The sequence below is a fragment of the Symphalangus syndactylus genome, chromosome 10 (assembly GCF_028878055.3).
Source record: "Symphalangus syndactylus isolate Jambi chromosome 10, NHGRI_mSymSyn1-v2.1_pri, whole genome shotgun sequence".
Lineage (NCBI taxonomy): Eukaryota > Metazoa > Chordata > Mammalia > Primates > Hylobatidae > Symphalangus > Symphalangus syndactylus.
Window position 1 is genome coordinate 91,128,083 of NC_072432.2, and position 17,568 is coordinate 91,145,650.

General features: G+C 50.9%; 2 protein-coding genes across 5 annotated transcripts in view; one reads left to right on the forward strand and one right to left on the reverse strand.

The window, feature by feature from the left end:
• The first annotated feature begins 2,885 nt into the window (after positions 1–2,885).
• The window catches only part of ADCY6 (adenylate cyclase 6), a 37,486-nt gene continuing 22,803 nt past the window's right edge, over positions 2,886–17,568 (forward strand). Inside the window, exon 1 of one of the 2 annotated variants that reach the window (XM_055295049.2) lies at positions 2,886–4,384. In XM_055295049.2, the coding sequence (XP_055151024.1) occupies positions 4,266–4,384 (119 nt within the window). In that variant the 5' untranslated portion in view covers positions 2,886–4,265. Of the gene's footprint in view, positions 4,385–15,992; positions 16,112–17,568 lie in introns of those variants that run through there. The other variant, XM_055295050.2, reaches the window with a different exon arrangement.
• On the reverse strand, positions 15,441–17,262 carry LOC129491142 (uncharacterized). Of its 3 annotated transcripts, none has more exons than XR_008660463.2 (3): positions 17,146–17,262; positions 15,852–15,977; positions 15,441–15,658 (listed from the first exon to the last, which is right to left on the reverse strand). XR_008660463.2 is itself a non-coding variant. In XM_055295051.2 (3 exons), the coding sequence occupies exons 1-2, from the start codon at positions 17,248–17,250 to the stop codon at positions 15,912–15,914; spliced, it is 561 nt and encodes a 186-aa protein (XP_055151026.1). In that variant the 5' UTR covers positions 17,251–17,262; the 3' UTR covers positions 15,441–15,658; positions 15,852–15,911. The 3 variants fall into 3 exon arrangements, 1 of the variants encoding a protein (XP_055151026.1); XR_008660462.2 differs by lacking the exon at positions 17,146–17,262 and adding an exon at positions 16,291–16,715; XM_055295051.2 differs by having other exon boundaries at positions 16,756–17,262.

A 17,568-nucleotide genomic window follows, 5' to 3' on the forward strand; every position in this document is an offset into this window, starting at 1 on the left:
GTACCTGCAACCTCCCTGGGAATGAATTATTGAAGACAGCGTTGTGCTAGCTGTTCACAGCTGCTGCCCCTTGGGCCCACCATTGCCTCTTACTGTGCTTCTCACTGCTGTAAGGGGTTATGAGTCCTGGGGCCTGGGAAGAGGGTACTGGGGAGAGGCAGGGACTGAATAAGGTTGAGGAAGTGGGCCTTGGAGAGAAGCCTCCTGGGGTGGAGGGAGGTGGGCTGGCAAAGACCTGTGGCCCCTCATCATGGATCAGGAGGGTAGTCATAGGACAGAGGGAGCTGGCAACCACTTGGTTGCAACCAGGTTGGAAAGTGAGACTGGACTTTTGACCAGAGTGTTTTCCCGGGGTTGGAGGTCTGGACTCTCATATGCTTCTGGGGTAACACAGAGCCAGAAGGAGTCTGGGTTTTTCCTTGAATGACCTGAAGTCAGCACCGGTAAGGGTCATTCAGGGATGCTGTGTGCAGAGAGGCCTCTGTCCCTTCCCTGCAAATAAGGTCTTGCATGTGTGGTGTGAGGCGTGCAGTTAGTGTCACGGTCCTAGACAGGCCTCATCTGGCACCTTGGAAAGAATGCAGGATTTAGAGCCTGAAGACCAGAGGGCAAGTCCTAATTCTGTCATTTGCTGGTTGTGGGCAAGCCATTTATTACCATTGATTATCTCAGAAACTCAGTTTCTTACTTTTATTTTTTACTTAAAAAAGATTTTTTTAAGACTAGTTAATTGCAATAGTGAGAAGGGGGGAAGAGTACAACTAGGAGTTTGATCTGTAACTGACTCTGAACAATCAATTCAGATTGCTTGCTACCTTTGGACTAGCCTCAGATTCTTTTCTTTTCTTTTTTTGGAGTCTCACTGTGTCTCCCAGGCCGGAGTGCAGTGGTGTGATTTTGGCTCACTACAACCTCCACCTCCTGTGTGCAAGGGATCCTCCTGCCTCAGCCTCCCAAGTAGCTGGGACTACAGGTGCGTTTCACCACACCTGGCTAATTTTGTATATTTTTAGTAGAGATGGGGTTTCACCATGTTGGCTGGGCTTGTCTCAAACTCCTGACCTGATCTGCCTGCCTCGGCCTCCCAAAGTGTTGGGATTACAGGTGTGAGCCACCGTGCCCGGCCCCCACAACCTGTTTCTTCTTACTTATTTATTTATTATTATTATTATTTTTTTAGAAGGAGTCTTGCTCTGTTGCCCAGGCTGGAGTGTGACCTCAGCTCACCACTGCAAGCTCCGCTTCCCGGGTTCAAGCAATTCTCCTGCCTCAGCCTCCTGAGTAGCTGGGATTACAGGCGTGCGCCACCACGCCCAGCTAATTTTTTTGTATTTTAAGTAGAGATGGCGTTTCACCATGTTGGTCAAGCTGGTCTCGAACTCCTGACCTTGTGATCCGTCTGCCTTGGCCTCCCAAGTTCTTTTAAAACTGGAAAAGAACAATGGTGGCTTAACAAGAGTTTCTGTGAGAACTCGAGAGGAACACTTGCGCTTCATGAGATGTAAATTGCTGTACCAAAGTTAGTTGTTATTGTGGGTAAGAATATCATAAACAGGGAAGCAGCACATAGTGGAAAGAACCTGCACAGGGTCAGTGGCCTAGGTTTTGGCACCTGCCCTGTGACTAACCCATGGAAAGACCTCTTAGGTCCCTTCCACTTCTGAGATTAAATGACTTCTCAAAGGCCACAATTAGTCAACGCTTGGATCTGGATTCAGACCCAGATCTTCAGAATCTACCTCCTGGGTTTTTTTCCATTACAGCCCGTGGGCCGGGTACTCCAGTCCACCCTGACTTTCCATGGGCTCAGCACGCTGGGACCTCCCCTGAAAGTCCCCCACACCCGGATACCACAGTGGTTAGCATTTCATTCCTTTGTATTATGCATGGGAGGCGCATAATACAGGTGGATCCTCCCACCTAAACCTCCCTAGTAGCTAGGGACTATAGGCACATGCCACAATGCCTGGTTAGTTTTTTTTATTTGTTATTTTTTGTAGAGATGGGGTTTTACCATGTTGCCTGGGCAGGTCTCAAACCCCTGGGCTCAAGCAATCCTCCTGTCTCGGCCTCCCAAAGTGTTGGGATTACATTTGTAAGCCGCTGTGCCCGGCCAATTTTCATTTCATCTAATCATAGTCTATATTTAAATCTCCCTGGTTGGCCCCAAAATGTCTTTTTTTTTTTTTTTTCTGAGACGGAGTCTCACTCTGTCACCCAGGCTTGAGTGCAGTGGCGTGATCTCGGCTCACTGCAAGCTCTGCCTCCCGGGTTCACGCCATTCTCCTGCCTCAGCCTCTCGGAGTAGCTGGGACTACAGGCGCCCGCCACCAAGCCCGGCTAATTTTTTTTGTTGTTGTTGTATTTTTTGTAGAGACGGGGTTTCACTGTGGTCTCGATCTCCTGACCTCGTGATCCGCCAGCCTCGGCCTCCCAAAGTGCGGGGATTACAAGCGTGAGCCACCGCGCCCGGCCTAATTTTCATATTTTTAGTAGAGATGGGGTTTCGCCATGTTGGTCAGGCTGGTTTTCAACTCCTGACCTCAGCTGATCCACCCACCTTGGCCTCCCAAGGTTTTGAGATTATAGGCATGAGCCACCGTGCCGGGCTGGTGGCATTTTTCTTAATCAGGGAGGATGTTACCTTAGAAAGAGGGAGAGAAATGAGGATACCAAAGAGCAGAGGCAGATGTGGTGGCTCATACCTGTAATCCCATCACTTTGGGAGGCCGAGGCGGGTGGATCACGAGGTCAGGAGATCGCGACCATCTTGGCTAACGTGGTGAAACCCCGTCTCTACTAAAATACACACACACACACACACACACACACACACACACAATTAGCCAGGCGTGACGGCGGGCACCTGTAGTCCCAGCTACTCGGGAGGCTGAGGCAGGAGAATGGTGAGAACCTGGGAGGCGGAGCTTGTAGTGAGCCGAGATCGTGCCACTGCACTCCAGCCTGGGCGACAGAGCGAGACTCCGTCTCAAAAATAAAAAATAGGCCGGGCACAGTGGCTCACGCCTGTAATCCCAGCACTTTGGGAGGCCAAGGCAGGTGGATCACCTGAGGTAGGGAGTTCGAGACCAGCCTGGCCAACATAGGGAAACCCCCTCTCTACTAAAAATACAAATATCAGCCAGGCGTAGTTGCGGGCGCCTGTAATCCCAGCTACTTGGGAGGCCGAGTAACAAGAATCGCTTGAACCCAGAAGGCGGACGTTGTCGTGAGCTGAGATCGCGCCACTGCACTCCTGCCTGGGCGACAAGAGCGAGAGTCCGTCTCAAAAAAAATAAAAAATAAAAATTAGCCAGGTGGCCAGGCACAGTGGCTCACGCCTGTAATTCCAGCACTTTGGGAGGCCGAGGCAGGTGGATCACCTCAGATCGGGAGTTCGAGACCAGCCTGACCAACATAGAGAAACACCATCTCTACTAAAAATACAAAAATTAGCTGGGCGTGGTGGCAAGCGCCTGTAATCCCAGCTACTCGGGAGGCTGAGGCAGAAGACTTGCTTGAACCCGGGAGGCGGAAGTCGCATTGAGCCGAGATCGCCCCATTGCATTCCAGCCTGGGCAACAAGAGGGAAACTCCATCTCAAAAAAAAAAAAAAAAAAAAAAAGTTAGGCGTGGTGGCACTTGCCTGTAGTTCCAGCTAATTGGGAAGCTGAGAGGAGAAGATCGCTGGAGACCAGGAGCTCGAGGCACCTCTGCACTCCAGCCTGGGCAACAGCGATGATACCCTGTCTCTAAACAAACAAACAAACACAAACAAACAAAACAAAGAGGAGAGGCCCAGAAAGGAAAAGCTGTGATTGTTCAGTTTTTCCCGGGGACATGACTGCATGACCTGACTAGGCAATTCCTGCTCCTTGCTGCAAAGGCGGCGAGCCTTGGATCCAGTCTGAAGCAAGCCCAGTAGTAATTGAAAATCTTCCTCTTCTTCGCTTCTCTTTTCCCAAGCTCCAGTCCTAAACTAAGGACTGAGCTCCAACTGACTGAAGCGAAATTAAAAGAGGAGCCTTGCTCCCTTCCTCGTGCTGGGCGTTGAGCCCCTGCCACCGCCTCAGCGGCCGTCCCTGTCCTGTCAGCCCCGGGCTGCACCCCGCAAGGCTCCTGCTGTTGTCCCCGGAGCATGGGAGGCTGCTGGGCATGAGTGGCTTGGTCCTGCAGAAGCTGCGTGGCAGGGAGGGAGTCCATGGCTGCAGCCAACAAGGGCAGCAAGCCCAGAGTCCAGAGTATCCACTTTGTGACAGGCCGCGATGCAGAGGGCTGCCAAAGCCATGTCCACTTTGATGAGAAGTTGCAGGACTCGGTGGTCATGGTCATCCAGGAGAGCGACAGCAGCTTTCTGGTCAAGGTTCCTGAAGATCCTGCACAGGTATGAGATTACCTTCGCTCCACCCCAGTGCACAGGCTGAGCAAGGACGTCCGCCAGGCACTTGTCCCCAGCCTGTACCTTCTCAGCGTCCTACCCTTCCCTGAAGGTTATAGTGTCAAGCGCGAGTACTAGGCCCACAAAGAGGGGGTCCTCAGAGGGGATGCTGCTAGCCTGGGAAGGTGGCGCCGGCACCTGCGTGCGTGGGAGGTGCAAGCCTGCATCATGGGCTGACACCACGGCACGTGCATGCTGCTGGACGGTGTCAAATGCGTGGGTGCTGAGCTGGAATACCACTCGGAGCACAGTGACTGGCACGGCTTTGACTGAGGCCTGAGGCCCTGCCTGCCCTGGGCTGCTCAGCCTTAAACCCTGCCTTGTTCTTCCATACCCGACATGCTGCCTGATGGTGTGGCTTCCTTGCCCCTCTCCAGGGTGGGTGGGATGGAGTGGTCTTGCCCATGCCTGTCACCTCTGCCTTCATTCGAGCCACCACCCTGCCTCTCCTGCATCCTCCTCTTCCGCTTCCTCCTCTCCGTGTGCCTCAGTCTCCTGCCAGAAGAAATGGCTTGAGCCCTCAAGGAGGCTGTCTGAGGAAGGGAGGGGAGGGCCTGGGGTGGGTACTCCCCCTCCCCACCGCAAGCCATAGGGGCTCCAGCCAGGGTCTGGGAGAGGACGGAGCTAGTTCTCTGAGGTCGTGGCCCCGTTATCTCTGCAGCTGCCTTGCTTCAGCCACCTCTCCTGCCCTCCCTCGTTCACACTGCTGTCCTCCGTGAGTAGCAGGGAGGTGCAGTCCCCAGCTCGTACCCCTCAGGTCTTTGTTACTTGATTTTTAAGCGACTGGTTGGGATAGAATCCTAAAGAAATAAAACTTCCAGTGGGGGGGCGGGGTGGGGGGAGACGACCCTTGTCCCCAGTGTTACTCCCAAACATTTGTGTGATATGCTGGCAAGGATCAGGGAGATAACCGATTTCAGTTATCTGCACTCAGATACAGGCCCTTTGAGGCTTGTGAGATGAGAAAGTTTGATATTGTTAAGTTTTTCAGTCTCTCTCACCTCTTACACACATATACAGAGCTGGCTTCCTGGACCACTTCTGGAAAGAGCAAAATCTACTTTTTCCATGGCAACTATTTAGCCAAGGAGACTGGGAGTGAAAGGGAGGATGTCCCTATGACCCTCTCCTTACTACTCTAAAATATCTTTTTTTTTTTTTCTTTTGAGATGGAGTCTCGCGCTGTTGCCCAGTCTGGAGTGCAGTGGCGTGATCTCGGCTCACTACATCTTCCGTCTCCTGGGTTCAAGCGATTCTCGTGCCTCAGCCTCCTGAGTAGCTGGGGTTACAGGTGTGTACCACCACACCCAGCTAATTTTTATATTTTTAGTAGAGACGGAGTTTCAACATGTTGGCCAGGCTGGTCTTGAACTCCTGCCCTCAAGCCATCCACCCACCTTGGCCTCCCAAAGTGCTGGGATTACAGGTGTGAGCCACCATGCCTGGCCGTTTTTTTTTTTTCTTTTTTGAGTAAAATATCTTAAAGAAAAGTGTGGGCATCATGATAGTCCACCAAGAAATACTTCAGTAGTATCACTCAGAAAGAACATATTTCAACCACCATATGATCTGGCAATCCCACTATTGGGTATATATCTGAAGAAATAAAACCAGTATGTTGAAGAGATAGCTGCACTCCCATATTTATTGCAGCTTTGTTCACAATAGCCAAGATGTAGTAACTGGGCACAGTAGTTCACATCTATAGTCCCAGCTACTCTGGAAAGCTGAGGCAGGAGGATTGCTTGAGTCCAGGAGTTGGAAGCTGCAGGGCACTATGATCATGCCTGTGAATAGCCACTGCCCTCCAGCCTGGGCAACAAAGCAAGATCTGTCCTTATTGAAAAAAAAAAAAAAAAAAGGCCAGGCGCAGTGGCTCATGCCTGTAATCTCAACAATTTGGGAGGCCAAGGCAGGCAGATCACAAGGCTAGGAGCTTAAGACCAGCTTGACCAATATGGTGAAACCTCGTCTCTACTAAAAATACAAAAATTAGCCTGGCATGGTGGCGAGCACCTAGCTACTCGCGAGCCTGAAGCAGGAGAATTGCTTGAACCCAGGAGGCAGAGGTTGCAGTGAGCCAAGGTTGTGCCACTGCACTCCAGCCTGGGCGACAGAGCGAGACTCCATCTCAGAAAAAACAAAAACAAAAACAAAAAACACACATAATAGCCAAGATAAGGAATCACCCTGAGTGTCCATCAACAGATAAATGGATAAAGAAAATGCAGTATATAGTATATACATTATGTAATAATATTCAGCCATAAAAAAAGAGAATGAAATTTTGCAATTTATGGCAACGTGGATGAACCTGGAGGATATTATGCTAAGTGAAATGAGCCCGGCACAGAGAGACAAATGCCACGTGATCTCTCTCTCTCTTTTTTTTTTTTTTTTGAGACGGAATCTCTCTCTGTCACCCAGGCTGGAGTGCAATGGTGTGGTCTTGGCTCACTGCAACCTCCACTTCCTGGGTTCAAATGATTCTCCTGCCTCAGCCTCCCTAGTAGCTGGTACTACAGGTGCATGCCACCATACCCAGCTAATTTTTGTATTTTTAGTAGAGACGGGGTTTCACTATGTTGGCCAGGCTGGTCCTGAACTCCTGACCTCATGATCTGCCCGCCTCAGCCTCCCAAAGTGCTGGGATTACAGGCGTGAGCTATCGCGCCTGGCCGTGATCTCTTTTATATGTGGAATCTTAGGAAGTTGAACTTGTAGAAAAAGTAGATGGCTGTTACTGAAGGCTGGGGAGTGGGAGGGTTGGGCCGAAATGAAGTTGGCCAAAGGATACAAAATCTGTTAGACAAGAGGAATAAGTTCAAGAGATCTATTGCACAACGTGGTGAATAGAGTTAACAGCAATGCATCTTATACTTGAAATTGCTGAAAGAGTAGATTTTAGGTGTTCTCATCACCAAAAAAAAAAAAAAAGATAAGCATGTGAAGTGATGCAATGTTAATTAGCTTGATTTAGCCATTTCACAATGTATACATACTTCAAAACATGTTGTACACAATTTATGTGTATATATATATATCATTTCTATTTGTCAATTTAAATAAATAAATAATTGTTAAGATTAGGGGGAATTTCTTAGTGTCAAAATAACATTACCCGGCCGGGCGCGGTGGCTCACGCCTGTAATCCCAGCACTTTGGGAGGCCGAGGTGGGCAGATCCCGCAGTCAGGAGTTCGAGACCAGCCTGACTAACATGGTGAAACCCCGTCTCTACTAAAAATACAAAAATTAGCCAGTCGTGGTGGCGCACACCTGTAATCCCAGCTACTCAGGAGGCCAAGGCAGGAGAATCGCTTGAACCTGGGAGATGGAGGTTGCAGTGAACTGAGATCGTGCCACTGAACTCCAGCTGGGCGACAGTGTGAGACTCCGTCTCAAAAAAAAAAAAAAAAATTACCCTTCCCTAACACAATTGAATATAATTCCATCTAATATCCAGTACATTTTCGAGTTTCATCATTTGTAAGAGGGGTTAACTTTGATGGGTTTGGGTGGGGGAAGAATTTAAAAAGCCCTCAAGAAGGAAGTGGCATTTTGAGGAGTCCTTGAAAGATGACTAACAGCTACCACATTGTGACAGGCAAACCTGAGATGGCCACAAATGATCCCCACCTCTTGGTATTCATGCCCTTGAGTAATCCCCTCCCCTTGACTGTGGGCTGGCCTAGAGACTTACTTCTGATCCATCAGAAAGTGATGGACAGCACTTCTGTAATGAGGCTATAAGAGACCATGACTTCTGTTTGCTAGCAGACTCTCTCCTTGCTGGCTTGGATGAAGACATGCTGCCATGTGGCAGAGGCCTAAGGGAAAGGTGCCTGAGGCCCTCAGTCTAGCAGCCCAGCCCGTATGGAACTGAATCCTATCAACGACCACATGAGCTTGGAATTGGCTCCTTCCTTATTCCAGCCATAGATGAGACTGAAGCCTCAGCTAACACCTTGCTTGTAGCTTTGTGAGACCTTGAAGTAGAGGACCTCACTGAGCTATGCTCAGTCTCCTGATAGGCAGAAACAATGAAACAGTAAACGTGTGTTACTTTAAGTGGCTAAATATGTGGTAATTTGTTATGCAGCAATAGAGAACTAATACACTTGTTTAATAAAAATGGCCTTGCACGTGGAAGTCATTGCTATCCTCCCTTTTTTACTAAGGGGGAAACTAAGGCCCAGAGAGGCTTGATGAATTGCCCAACATACCAGTCATCTTGATTGTAAAAACAGAAACAGACTCCAACTAATGTGAGCAGAAATGACATTTGTTGGAAGGATAGTGAATAACTTGCTCACAGAACTGATAGAAAGGCATGAGTATCAGGTGTAAAAAACAGGCAGGAACAAAGAGAAATTAGGCAGCAGGAATGCTAGGAGGGTCAAGTTCGGGCTTCTGACACTGCTGCTGAAAGCAGAATGAATTCTAAACCGCTCTTGCTTCTTCACACCCCCCAGCTCCAGTCTCTAAGCTTTTGGTGGGAGTGGCCAGTCACCTGAGCTTGGGTCAGCTAAGCACATGCTAGTGACTGGGATCGGTTCACAGCAGGTGCTCAAACATGGTTAATTCAACTCATAAAAGACGAATCTGGCATTGCGTATAAAACTAGATAGAGGGTTAGCTCATCTCTCCAACACCCAGAGACCAGCGTTCCAGCCCTTCCCTGATTTCCAGAATTTCCCATACTGCCCCTAGGAGCTGTGAGCCAGAGAAGACTATAGATTGAGCAGTGAAAAGTTGGGGATTAACTATGGGCTGCAGTGCCATGATTGTGCCACCAGAGGGCATACAAGACCCAGACATTTACTAAGGTGGGGACGAGGGAATAGGTGCCGGCGGAATGGGATAGTGAAGACTGAGGAAGTCTGGGCTCTGGAAACCCAGAGAAGGACTAGCAGTGGTGTGGGCACCAAGAGTTGCCTCATCCTCATGGCCCTAGCTGTACTCCCTCTCCACTCTGGAAGCTTTGGGCTCTCCTGGTCTTTGCTCTGAGACCTTTAAGAGGACTTTGGACTCTTCTTTTTATGGCATCAATTCTCCAACTGTAAACACTGCCCCCACCCCATCAATTCCAGATCGGCATTGGAATAGAGTGCAGGGGTGGGTAGGGTGGGGTAACAGGTGTGCCTCTGGCCCTGCAAATGGGGTGGGGTTGGGATGGGCAGTAGCTTCCTCAAACGATCGCTCCTATGGCAGTAGGGCAGAAGGAGGTGGAGTGGGCCTTCTCCTCTGGGCTGTAACTTCCAGTGTGTAGCACAGTGCCTGGGACGTGGTAGGAACTCAATAAATATTTGTCGATTGTTGATAATTATTTGATATGCATAAACCATGCAGAGAGAGCCAAGGCAGGTCATTAGGGTACTCCAACTCCAAAACATTTCCTGAGTCCTCCCACTTCTCAACAGCCCCGCCCTCTATCACCATCCTTGTCCAAGCCACTGTTTCCACCTGGACCACTATAATAGCTTTGTAAGTGGTTTCCCTTGCATCCCTTGATCCCACAATTTATTCTTCACTCAGCAGCTACCATGATCCTTTAAAACCATGAATCAGATCATGCCACTTCCGAGCTTAACACCTTCCAAAGTCTTCTCGTTACACTTTGAATGAAATCCAAACTCCTTTCACTGGCCTAAGAGCTTCTCCACTAGCTAGGGCATGCCTCCCTTTCTGACCTCATCTTATACTTTCTTCCTGCAACACATGGGCTTCAGCCTCACTGACTTTCTGTTTCTTAAGCACCGTGAGCTTGCTATTGCCTTAGGGCTTTTGCATTAGCTGTTCTCTCTGACTGGAATGCTCTTTACCCAGATTCTTTGCATGGCTGACTCCTTGTCATTCAGGTCTGCATGTACATAGCACTTCCTTATAGGGACGTGTCTTGACAGCTGTACCTAGGTTTCTCCCCCAGTCACTTGCTATTGATCCTGGGTTCTAATTGTCATCATAGCACTTATCATCAACTGTCTTCTCATCTATTCTTTTTTTTTTTTTTTTCCCGAGATGGAGTCTTGCTCTGTCACCCAGGCTGGAGTGCAGTGGCGGGATCTCAGCTCACTGCAACCTCTGCCTCCAGGGTTCAAGCAATTATCCTGCCTCAGCCTGCTGAGTAGCTGGGATTACACACACCAGGCTAATTTTCTTATTTTTAGTAGAGACGGGGTTTCACCATGTTGGCCAGGCTGGTCTTGAACTCCTGACCTTGCGATCCACCTGCCTCGGCCTCCCAAAGTGCTGGGATTACAGGCATGAGCCACCGTGCCCAGCTTATTCTTTTTTTTTTTTTTTTTTTTTGAGGCAGTGTCTCGGTTTGTCACCCAGGCTGGAGTGCAGTGGTGCAATCACGGCTCACTGCAACCTTGCCCTCCTGGGCTCAAGTGATCCCCCTGCCTCAGCCTCCTGAGTACGCTGGAACCACAGGTGCACAGCACCACACTTGGCTAATTTTTTAAATTTTTTAGTCAAGATGAGGTCTCGCTATGTTGACCAGGCTGGTCTCAAACTCCTGAGCTCAAGCAATCCTCCTGCCAAAGCGCTGGGATTATAGGCACGAGACACTGCACCTGGCTCATCATTTTTTCATAAGTTTTTAAATAATTTTTTTTTGTAGAGATGGGGTCTCACCATGTTGCCCAGGCTGGTCTCAAACTCTTGGGATCAAGTGATCTTTGTGCTTCAGCCTTCCAAACTGCTGGGATTACAGGTGTGAGCTGCCACGCCCAACCTTATCTATTCATTTATTTCTTGTTTCCTCCCACTAGAAGGTAAGCTTAATGAGACTAGGAATTCTGTCTGCTGAGTTCAATTACTGTATCCTCAGCACCTATTAATAGAAGAGTGCCTAACACACAGTAGCGAGCGTAGGTGACAGGGCGAGACTCCATCTCAAAAATAAATAAATATTTATGGGATGAATGAATAATGGATCTAAGGGGATGGGGAAGGGATTTTGTATCCCCCTGGAGTTGAGCCCATTCTCAAGAGTGGTGGTGGTGGTGGCGGTGGAAATGGAGTTGGCCAGAGCCTATTCCAGCCCTGGGAGTAGAAGGGGCTGTGAATCTCTGGAATGGTGATGGTGGTGGTGGTGGTGGTAGCAGCAGTGATGTTAGGGGTAGTGAAATGGACAAGGCATATTTGCTAGATTGAATGAATGTGTTTTTTGTTTTTTGGGTTTTTTTGAGGCGGAGTCTCACTCTGTTCCCCAGGCTGGTGGTGCAATCTCGGCTCACTGCAAACTCTGCCTCCCAAGTTCAAGCTATTCTCCTGCGTCAGCCTCCCGGTAGCTGGGACTACAGGCACGTGTCACTGTACCCGGCTAATATTTGTATTTTTAGGAGAGACAGGGTTTCACCTTGTTGGGCAGGCTGGTCTCAAAACTCCTGACTCAGGTGATCTGCCCGCCTTGGCCTCCCAAAGTGATGGGATTACAGGCACCAGCCACTGCACCCAGCCGTGAATTGTTTTTATATGTCTTTCTTACTTTCAGAAAATAAAATGTGCAGACTTTTGGTGTTTTTTTTATTTTTTTTTTTGAGATGGAGTTTCGCTCTCGTTGCCCAGGCTGGAGTGCAATGGCGCGATCTCGGCTCACCGCAACCTCCGCCTCCCAGGTTCAAGCAATTCTCCTGCCTTAGCCTCCGGAGTAGCTGGGATTACAGGCATGCACCACCACGCCCGGCTAATTTTGTATTTTTATAGTAGAGACGGGGTTTCTCCATGTTGAGGCTGGTCATGAACTCTTGACCTCAGGTGATCCGCCCGCCTCGGCCTCCCAAAGTGCTGGGATTACAGGCGTGAGCCACCGTGCCTGGCCAAATTGTGCAGACTTTTGATCTTTAAGACAGAAAAGTTAGGGAATAGTTGTTTGCATTGTAAAAGGAATCTTTGCTTTGTAAAAGGGCGTAGGCAGAGGCTAGTTTAGCTGTAACCCAAACAACCCAAGGAAGGCTCAGGGCACTCAAGCCTATCCATTAGTTACATTGCAGGGTGCTTTCAACACTGTTTATTTATAGAGTGTTGTCCAGATACACTTTTGGCTGTGTGAAGCTTGCATTTACGTATAATACATTCTGCTTGTAAGAGTTTCCTCTTCCTGAAAATGAGAGATTGAAAATACATCACTCTTGTGACTATGGTCTGTATTATTAAAAAAAAAAAAAAAGTCATTGAGATCAAGCAAGCTAGACGTGGAGAAATACAGTTCCTGCTGACTGCCTCTCTCTCTTTTTCTTCTCTTTGTCAGAGTTAAAACCTTCCAGTTGGCCAGGCGCGGTGGATCATGGCTGTAATCCCAACACGGTGGTAGGCCAAAATGGGTGGATTGCTTGAGCTCAAGTTTGAGACCAGCCTGGACAACATGGTGAAACCCTGTCTCTACTAAAAATACAAAAATTAGCCGGGCATGGTGGCACGCGCCTGTAGTCTCAGCTACTTGGGAGGCTGACGTAGAATCGCTTGAACTCAGGAGGCAGAGGTTACAGTGAGCCAAGATCGTGCCATTGCACTCCAGCCTGGGCAACAGAGCAAGACCCTGTCTCAAAAAAAAAAAAAGTCCTAATATTCTGTAGTGCTAGAAATAGATTTGATGGTGGCCCCGCCCTCTCGGAACTTAAGACTCTAATATTCATGTCCGGCATGCACCTGTAATCCCAGATACACGGGAGGCTAAGGCAGGAGAATCATTTGAACCCAGGTGGCAGAAGCTGCAGTGAGCAGAGATCGTGCCACTGCACTCTAGCCTGGGCAACAGAACGAAACTTGATCTCAAGAAAAAAAAATGATTCTAAGGCCAGGCACGGTGGCTTCAAGCCTGTAATCCCAGCACTTTCGGAGGCTGAGGCAGGTAGATCACCTGAGGTCAGGAGTTTGAGACCAGCCTGGCCAACATGGAGAAACCCTCTCTCTACTACAAATACGAAAATTAGCCAGGTGTGGTGGTGGGCGCCTGTAATCCCAGCTACTTGGGAGGCTGACACAGGAGAATCACTTGAGCCTGGGAGGTGGAGGTCGCAGTGAGCCTGGGCAACAGAGCAAGACCTTGTCTCACAAAAAGAAAAAAGAAAAAAAGAAAAAGTCTTAATATTCTATAGTGCTAGAAATAGATTTGATGGTGGCCTGCCCTTTAGGAACTGAAAATGGAATGCAGGAGTCCAGACTAACACACCAATCACACGCTAGGGTAGAGACGGCCAGTGTGATTTACAGTGCCCAGAGAAGGACCCCCAGCATATTTCTCCAGCTTACTTGGATGGTGTCCAATTTTTTTTTTTTTTTTTTTTTTTTGAGACGAAGTCTTGCTGTGTCACCCAGGCTGGAGTGCAGTGGCGCGATCTCGGCTCACTGCAAGCTCCGCCTCCCGGGTTCACGCCATTCTCCTGCCTCAGCCTCTCCAAGTAGCTGGGACTACAGGCGCCCGCCACCACGCCCGGCTAATTTTTTTGTATTTTTAGTGGAGACGGGGTTTCACTGTGGTCTCGATCTCCTGACCTCATGATCCGCCCGCCTCGGCCTCCCAAAGTGCTGGGATTACAAGCGTGAGCCACCACGCCCGGCCGTGTCCAATTTTTTTTTCTCATTTTAAAATAAAATGAAGGACAAGGCCTTCCATTCCAAAATACAAAATTTCTTTGTTTTTGAGATGGAGTCTCGCTCTGTTGACCAGGCTGGAGTGCAGTGGCATGATCTCTGCTCACTGCAACCTCCGCCTCCCAGGTTCAAGCGATTCTCCTGCCTCAGCCTCCTGAGTAGCTGGGACTACAAGCACGTATCATCACGCCCAGCTAATTTTTTTTTTTTTGAGACAGAGTCTTGCTGTGTTGCCTAGGCTGGAGTGCAGTGGTGCAATCTCGGCTCACTGCAACTTCTGCCTCCCAGGTTCAAGCGATTCCCCTGCCTCAGCCTCCCTAGTAACTGGGATTACAGGCGTGCGCCACCACTCCCCGATAATTTTTGTATTTTTAGTAGAGATGGGGTTTCACCATGTTGGTCAGGCTGGTCTCGAACTCCTGACCTTGTGATCTGCCCGCCTTGGCCTTCCAAAGTGCTGGGATTACAGGCATGAGCCACCGTGCCCGGCTAAAATTTCATTTTTTTTTTTTTTTTTTGAGATGGAGTCTCGCTCTGTCGCCCAGGCTGGAGTGCAGTGGTGCGATCTCGGCTCACTGCAAGCTCTGCCTCCTGGGTTCATGCCATTCTGCTGCCTCAGCCTCCAGAGTAGCTGGGACTACAGGCGCCCGCCACCACGCCCAGCTAATTTTTTTTTGTATTTTTAGTAGAGACGGGGTTTCACCATGTTAGCCAGGATGATCTTGATCTCCTGACCTCGTGATCTGCCTGCCTCGGCCTCCCAAAGTGCTGGGATTACAGGCGTGAGCCACCGCGCCCAGCCTAAAATTTCATTTTTTAACGCATATTTATCTCAATTGTTTTTTGCATTTTCCCGATGTGGCTCATGAGCACATTATTCTAAGCATAAGTGGCAGATAGCCTGATTTAGGTATTTTGAAGAAGAAATTTTGATAGCAAAAACAATTTTTTTTTTGAGATGGCGTCTCACTCCGTCTCCCAGACTGGAGTGCAGTGGCGCGATCTTGGCTCACTGCAAGCTCTGCCTCCCGGGTTCAAGCGATTCTCCTGCCTCAGCCTCCCGAGTAGCTGGGACTACAGGCGCCCACCACCAGGCTCAGCTAATTTTTAATAGAGACAGGGTTTCACCATGTTGGCCAGGATGGTCTCAATCTCTTGACCTCGTGATCCACCCGCCTCGGCCTCCCAAAGTGCCGGGATTACAGGTATGAGCCACCGCGCCCAGCCAGCAAAAACAATTTTTAAGGAAATTTTGAAGTGAGAAGTCAGGCAAAGAGGCCCCAAAGATCAAATTACAGGCCAGGCCTGCACAACTGAGAAAATGAGAAAGTACCACTTTCCCATTTTCAAACATTATAACAAACATTTCTCTATCTGATTCTGAAAACTCTGCAAAGAAGACAAGGCAGATGGTTTTATTCCCATTTCAAGAGAGTGATGATTTTACCCAAGGTATATAGTTTGCAGGTACACGTGGCTGATAAATGTTGGAAACTGGCTTTCCCAACTCTTCTCTTTTCCTTGCCTGAAGCTCTGTCCTGGACTTAGGAATCCCAGTGGTGATTTGGAGTGGACAAGACTTGAGCCTTGAAGGACAGGACTGCAGGGAGGGCTGGTCCTGAGGAGGAAGCATCTTCAGATATCTAGGTTTTGGGATCTTGGGTGGGGAATAGGCTGCTTGGGGAAGGGCTGAATTGGAAGGAGGAGCTAGAGGTCTGACTGAGGGAATGGAGAGGGGGCCTCAAAAGGAAGCCAGGCAGGCTGCCTTCTTCCCAGCTCCAGAATGGCACCCCCTCTAAAGTCAGACTCACCTACGTACATCCTGGGAGTGAAACCCCTTCTCCTTTCTGCTTCCACCATTATTCTAATCCTCAAAGGGTTAACCAGCTTTCACACGACTTTCCCATCTCCCAGGTAACTTGGGCAGCTGCTTCGTGCTGGAAATAAATAAAAGTCCCAGTTTCTCAGTTCGTGCACTTGGCAATGCACCCCAGCAGCCCCTCCAACTCCCAGCAGAGAAGCACAGCCCTTTGGGTAAAAGGTGCCTGGGGGCGAGGCTGCAAGTTGGCAGGTGCGGGGGAGGAGCTCCCAGAGAGTAGGGCGGGGGATTGCGGGGACGGCAGGGAGAGTGCCCCTTCCCTGGGTCCCTCCACTGGGCTCTGGGTCTAGCAGGTTCGCCTCGGGGCCGCTGCCCCAGAGGCTGGGGGGAAGAGGAAAGAAATGGTGTGCGGGCAAGCAGGCCGCACACACCTGGCGCCTTGTGGAATGAGAGCTTAATTAATTATTAAACTGAGTTCCCGCGGGAGGGCGCAGGGCCGTGACAGGCAGGGCGGGAATGGCTAGGTGGGGGCTAGGGCTGGGGCAGGGACAGGGAAGAAGTGGGGATGAAGAGTGGGCGCGGGGCGCCGGCCCAACCCCTGGGACCCTGACAGGAAGGAAGGCGACCCTCGGTGGGCGGGGCGGAGGATGTAGCCGTGAGGGGTGGGTTTGCGGGCGCGCTCGGGGACCCCCGGGGTGAGGGCGGGAGAGGAATGCCGGAGGAGGCGGCCGGGGTGAAGGGAAGGGGACCGGGCTGCCAGGTCCCCTCCCCCCCCGGGGTCTTGATCCCAGAACAGTAGCTGCTTGTCTTCCCAGGACTGGGGGAGGAAGCGGCTGGAGGAGAGGAGGGGGCGCGCGGAGGGGGGGGTCCCATTATTTGGCCTCCTCCGCCCCTACCCCGCTGCTAGGAAGGGGAGTGGGCGACTCGGCCCCCGCTTCTGGGGAGGGGGAGGGGGATGCCCAGACAAAAGGAGCTTGTGCCTTTAAGGCGGGGAGTCCGGGAGCCAGCGGGGAGGGGACTTCTGGATCCGGGGTAGAGGGCGGCTGCGCTGGACAGCTCGGGAGGGGGCGAGGGCCGGGCGGACGGCGGGCGGCGGACGGCGGGCGGGACGGCCAGGACGCGCGGGCTCGGAGAAGGACCGCGGGACGGCCGGCCGGCCGGCCGGAGCCCGCGGGGGCGGCGGGGCGGGGGCCCAGGGCAGTCGCGGAGCCGGGCCGGCAGGTGAGCGCGCTGAGGGCTGGGGAAGTGGCCGCCCGGGCTCCCGGGGCGCCGGCATTGGAACGCACCCGAGCGGCTCTCGACAAGAGTTTGTGGGTGGGGACGCCGAAGCCTGGGACGGGTCGTCTTGGCAGTGTTGCCCAAGGGAGTTGGGGTTGGCAAAGGGAAGTCATGGAGGCAGTGGGATCGAGGACTCCTAGGTCCGGCGCTCGCCACCCGCGTCGCCCGCCGTCTGCCTCCCTCCACGGGGCGAGTTCCAGGCTGGCCCGGAGGCCAGGAGGATCTGGCACGTACTGGGGGAGGGGCTGGCCTGAGTTTTTTGCTGCGGGGCTGTGGGGTGTCTCCAAGTTTGGGGGAGATTCCATTTAGGGGAGAGGAACCGGCCTGGGCAGAGGGAGGGATGCCCTCTGTCTGCGGGAGTCCCTCTCCTTCCCCTCACCCCAAACCTTGGGAATGAAAGGGGTGGGGTCGGCTCCCCACATCCCCCAAGG

Bases quoted from the DNA above. Each gene is read 5' to 3' on its own strand.
- LOC129491142 (XM_055295051.2), bottom strand. From the start codon at position 17,250: ATGACTTCCCTTTGCCAACCCCAACTCCCTTGGGCAACACTGCCAAGA. The intron at 15,978-16,755 runs GTAGGGGCGGAG...ATTTATTTCCAG, and splicing joins CTCCCCTTCCTAGCAGCGGG to CACGAAGCAGCTGCCCAAGT.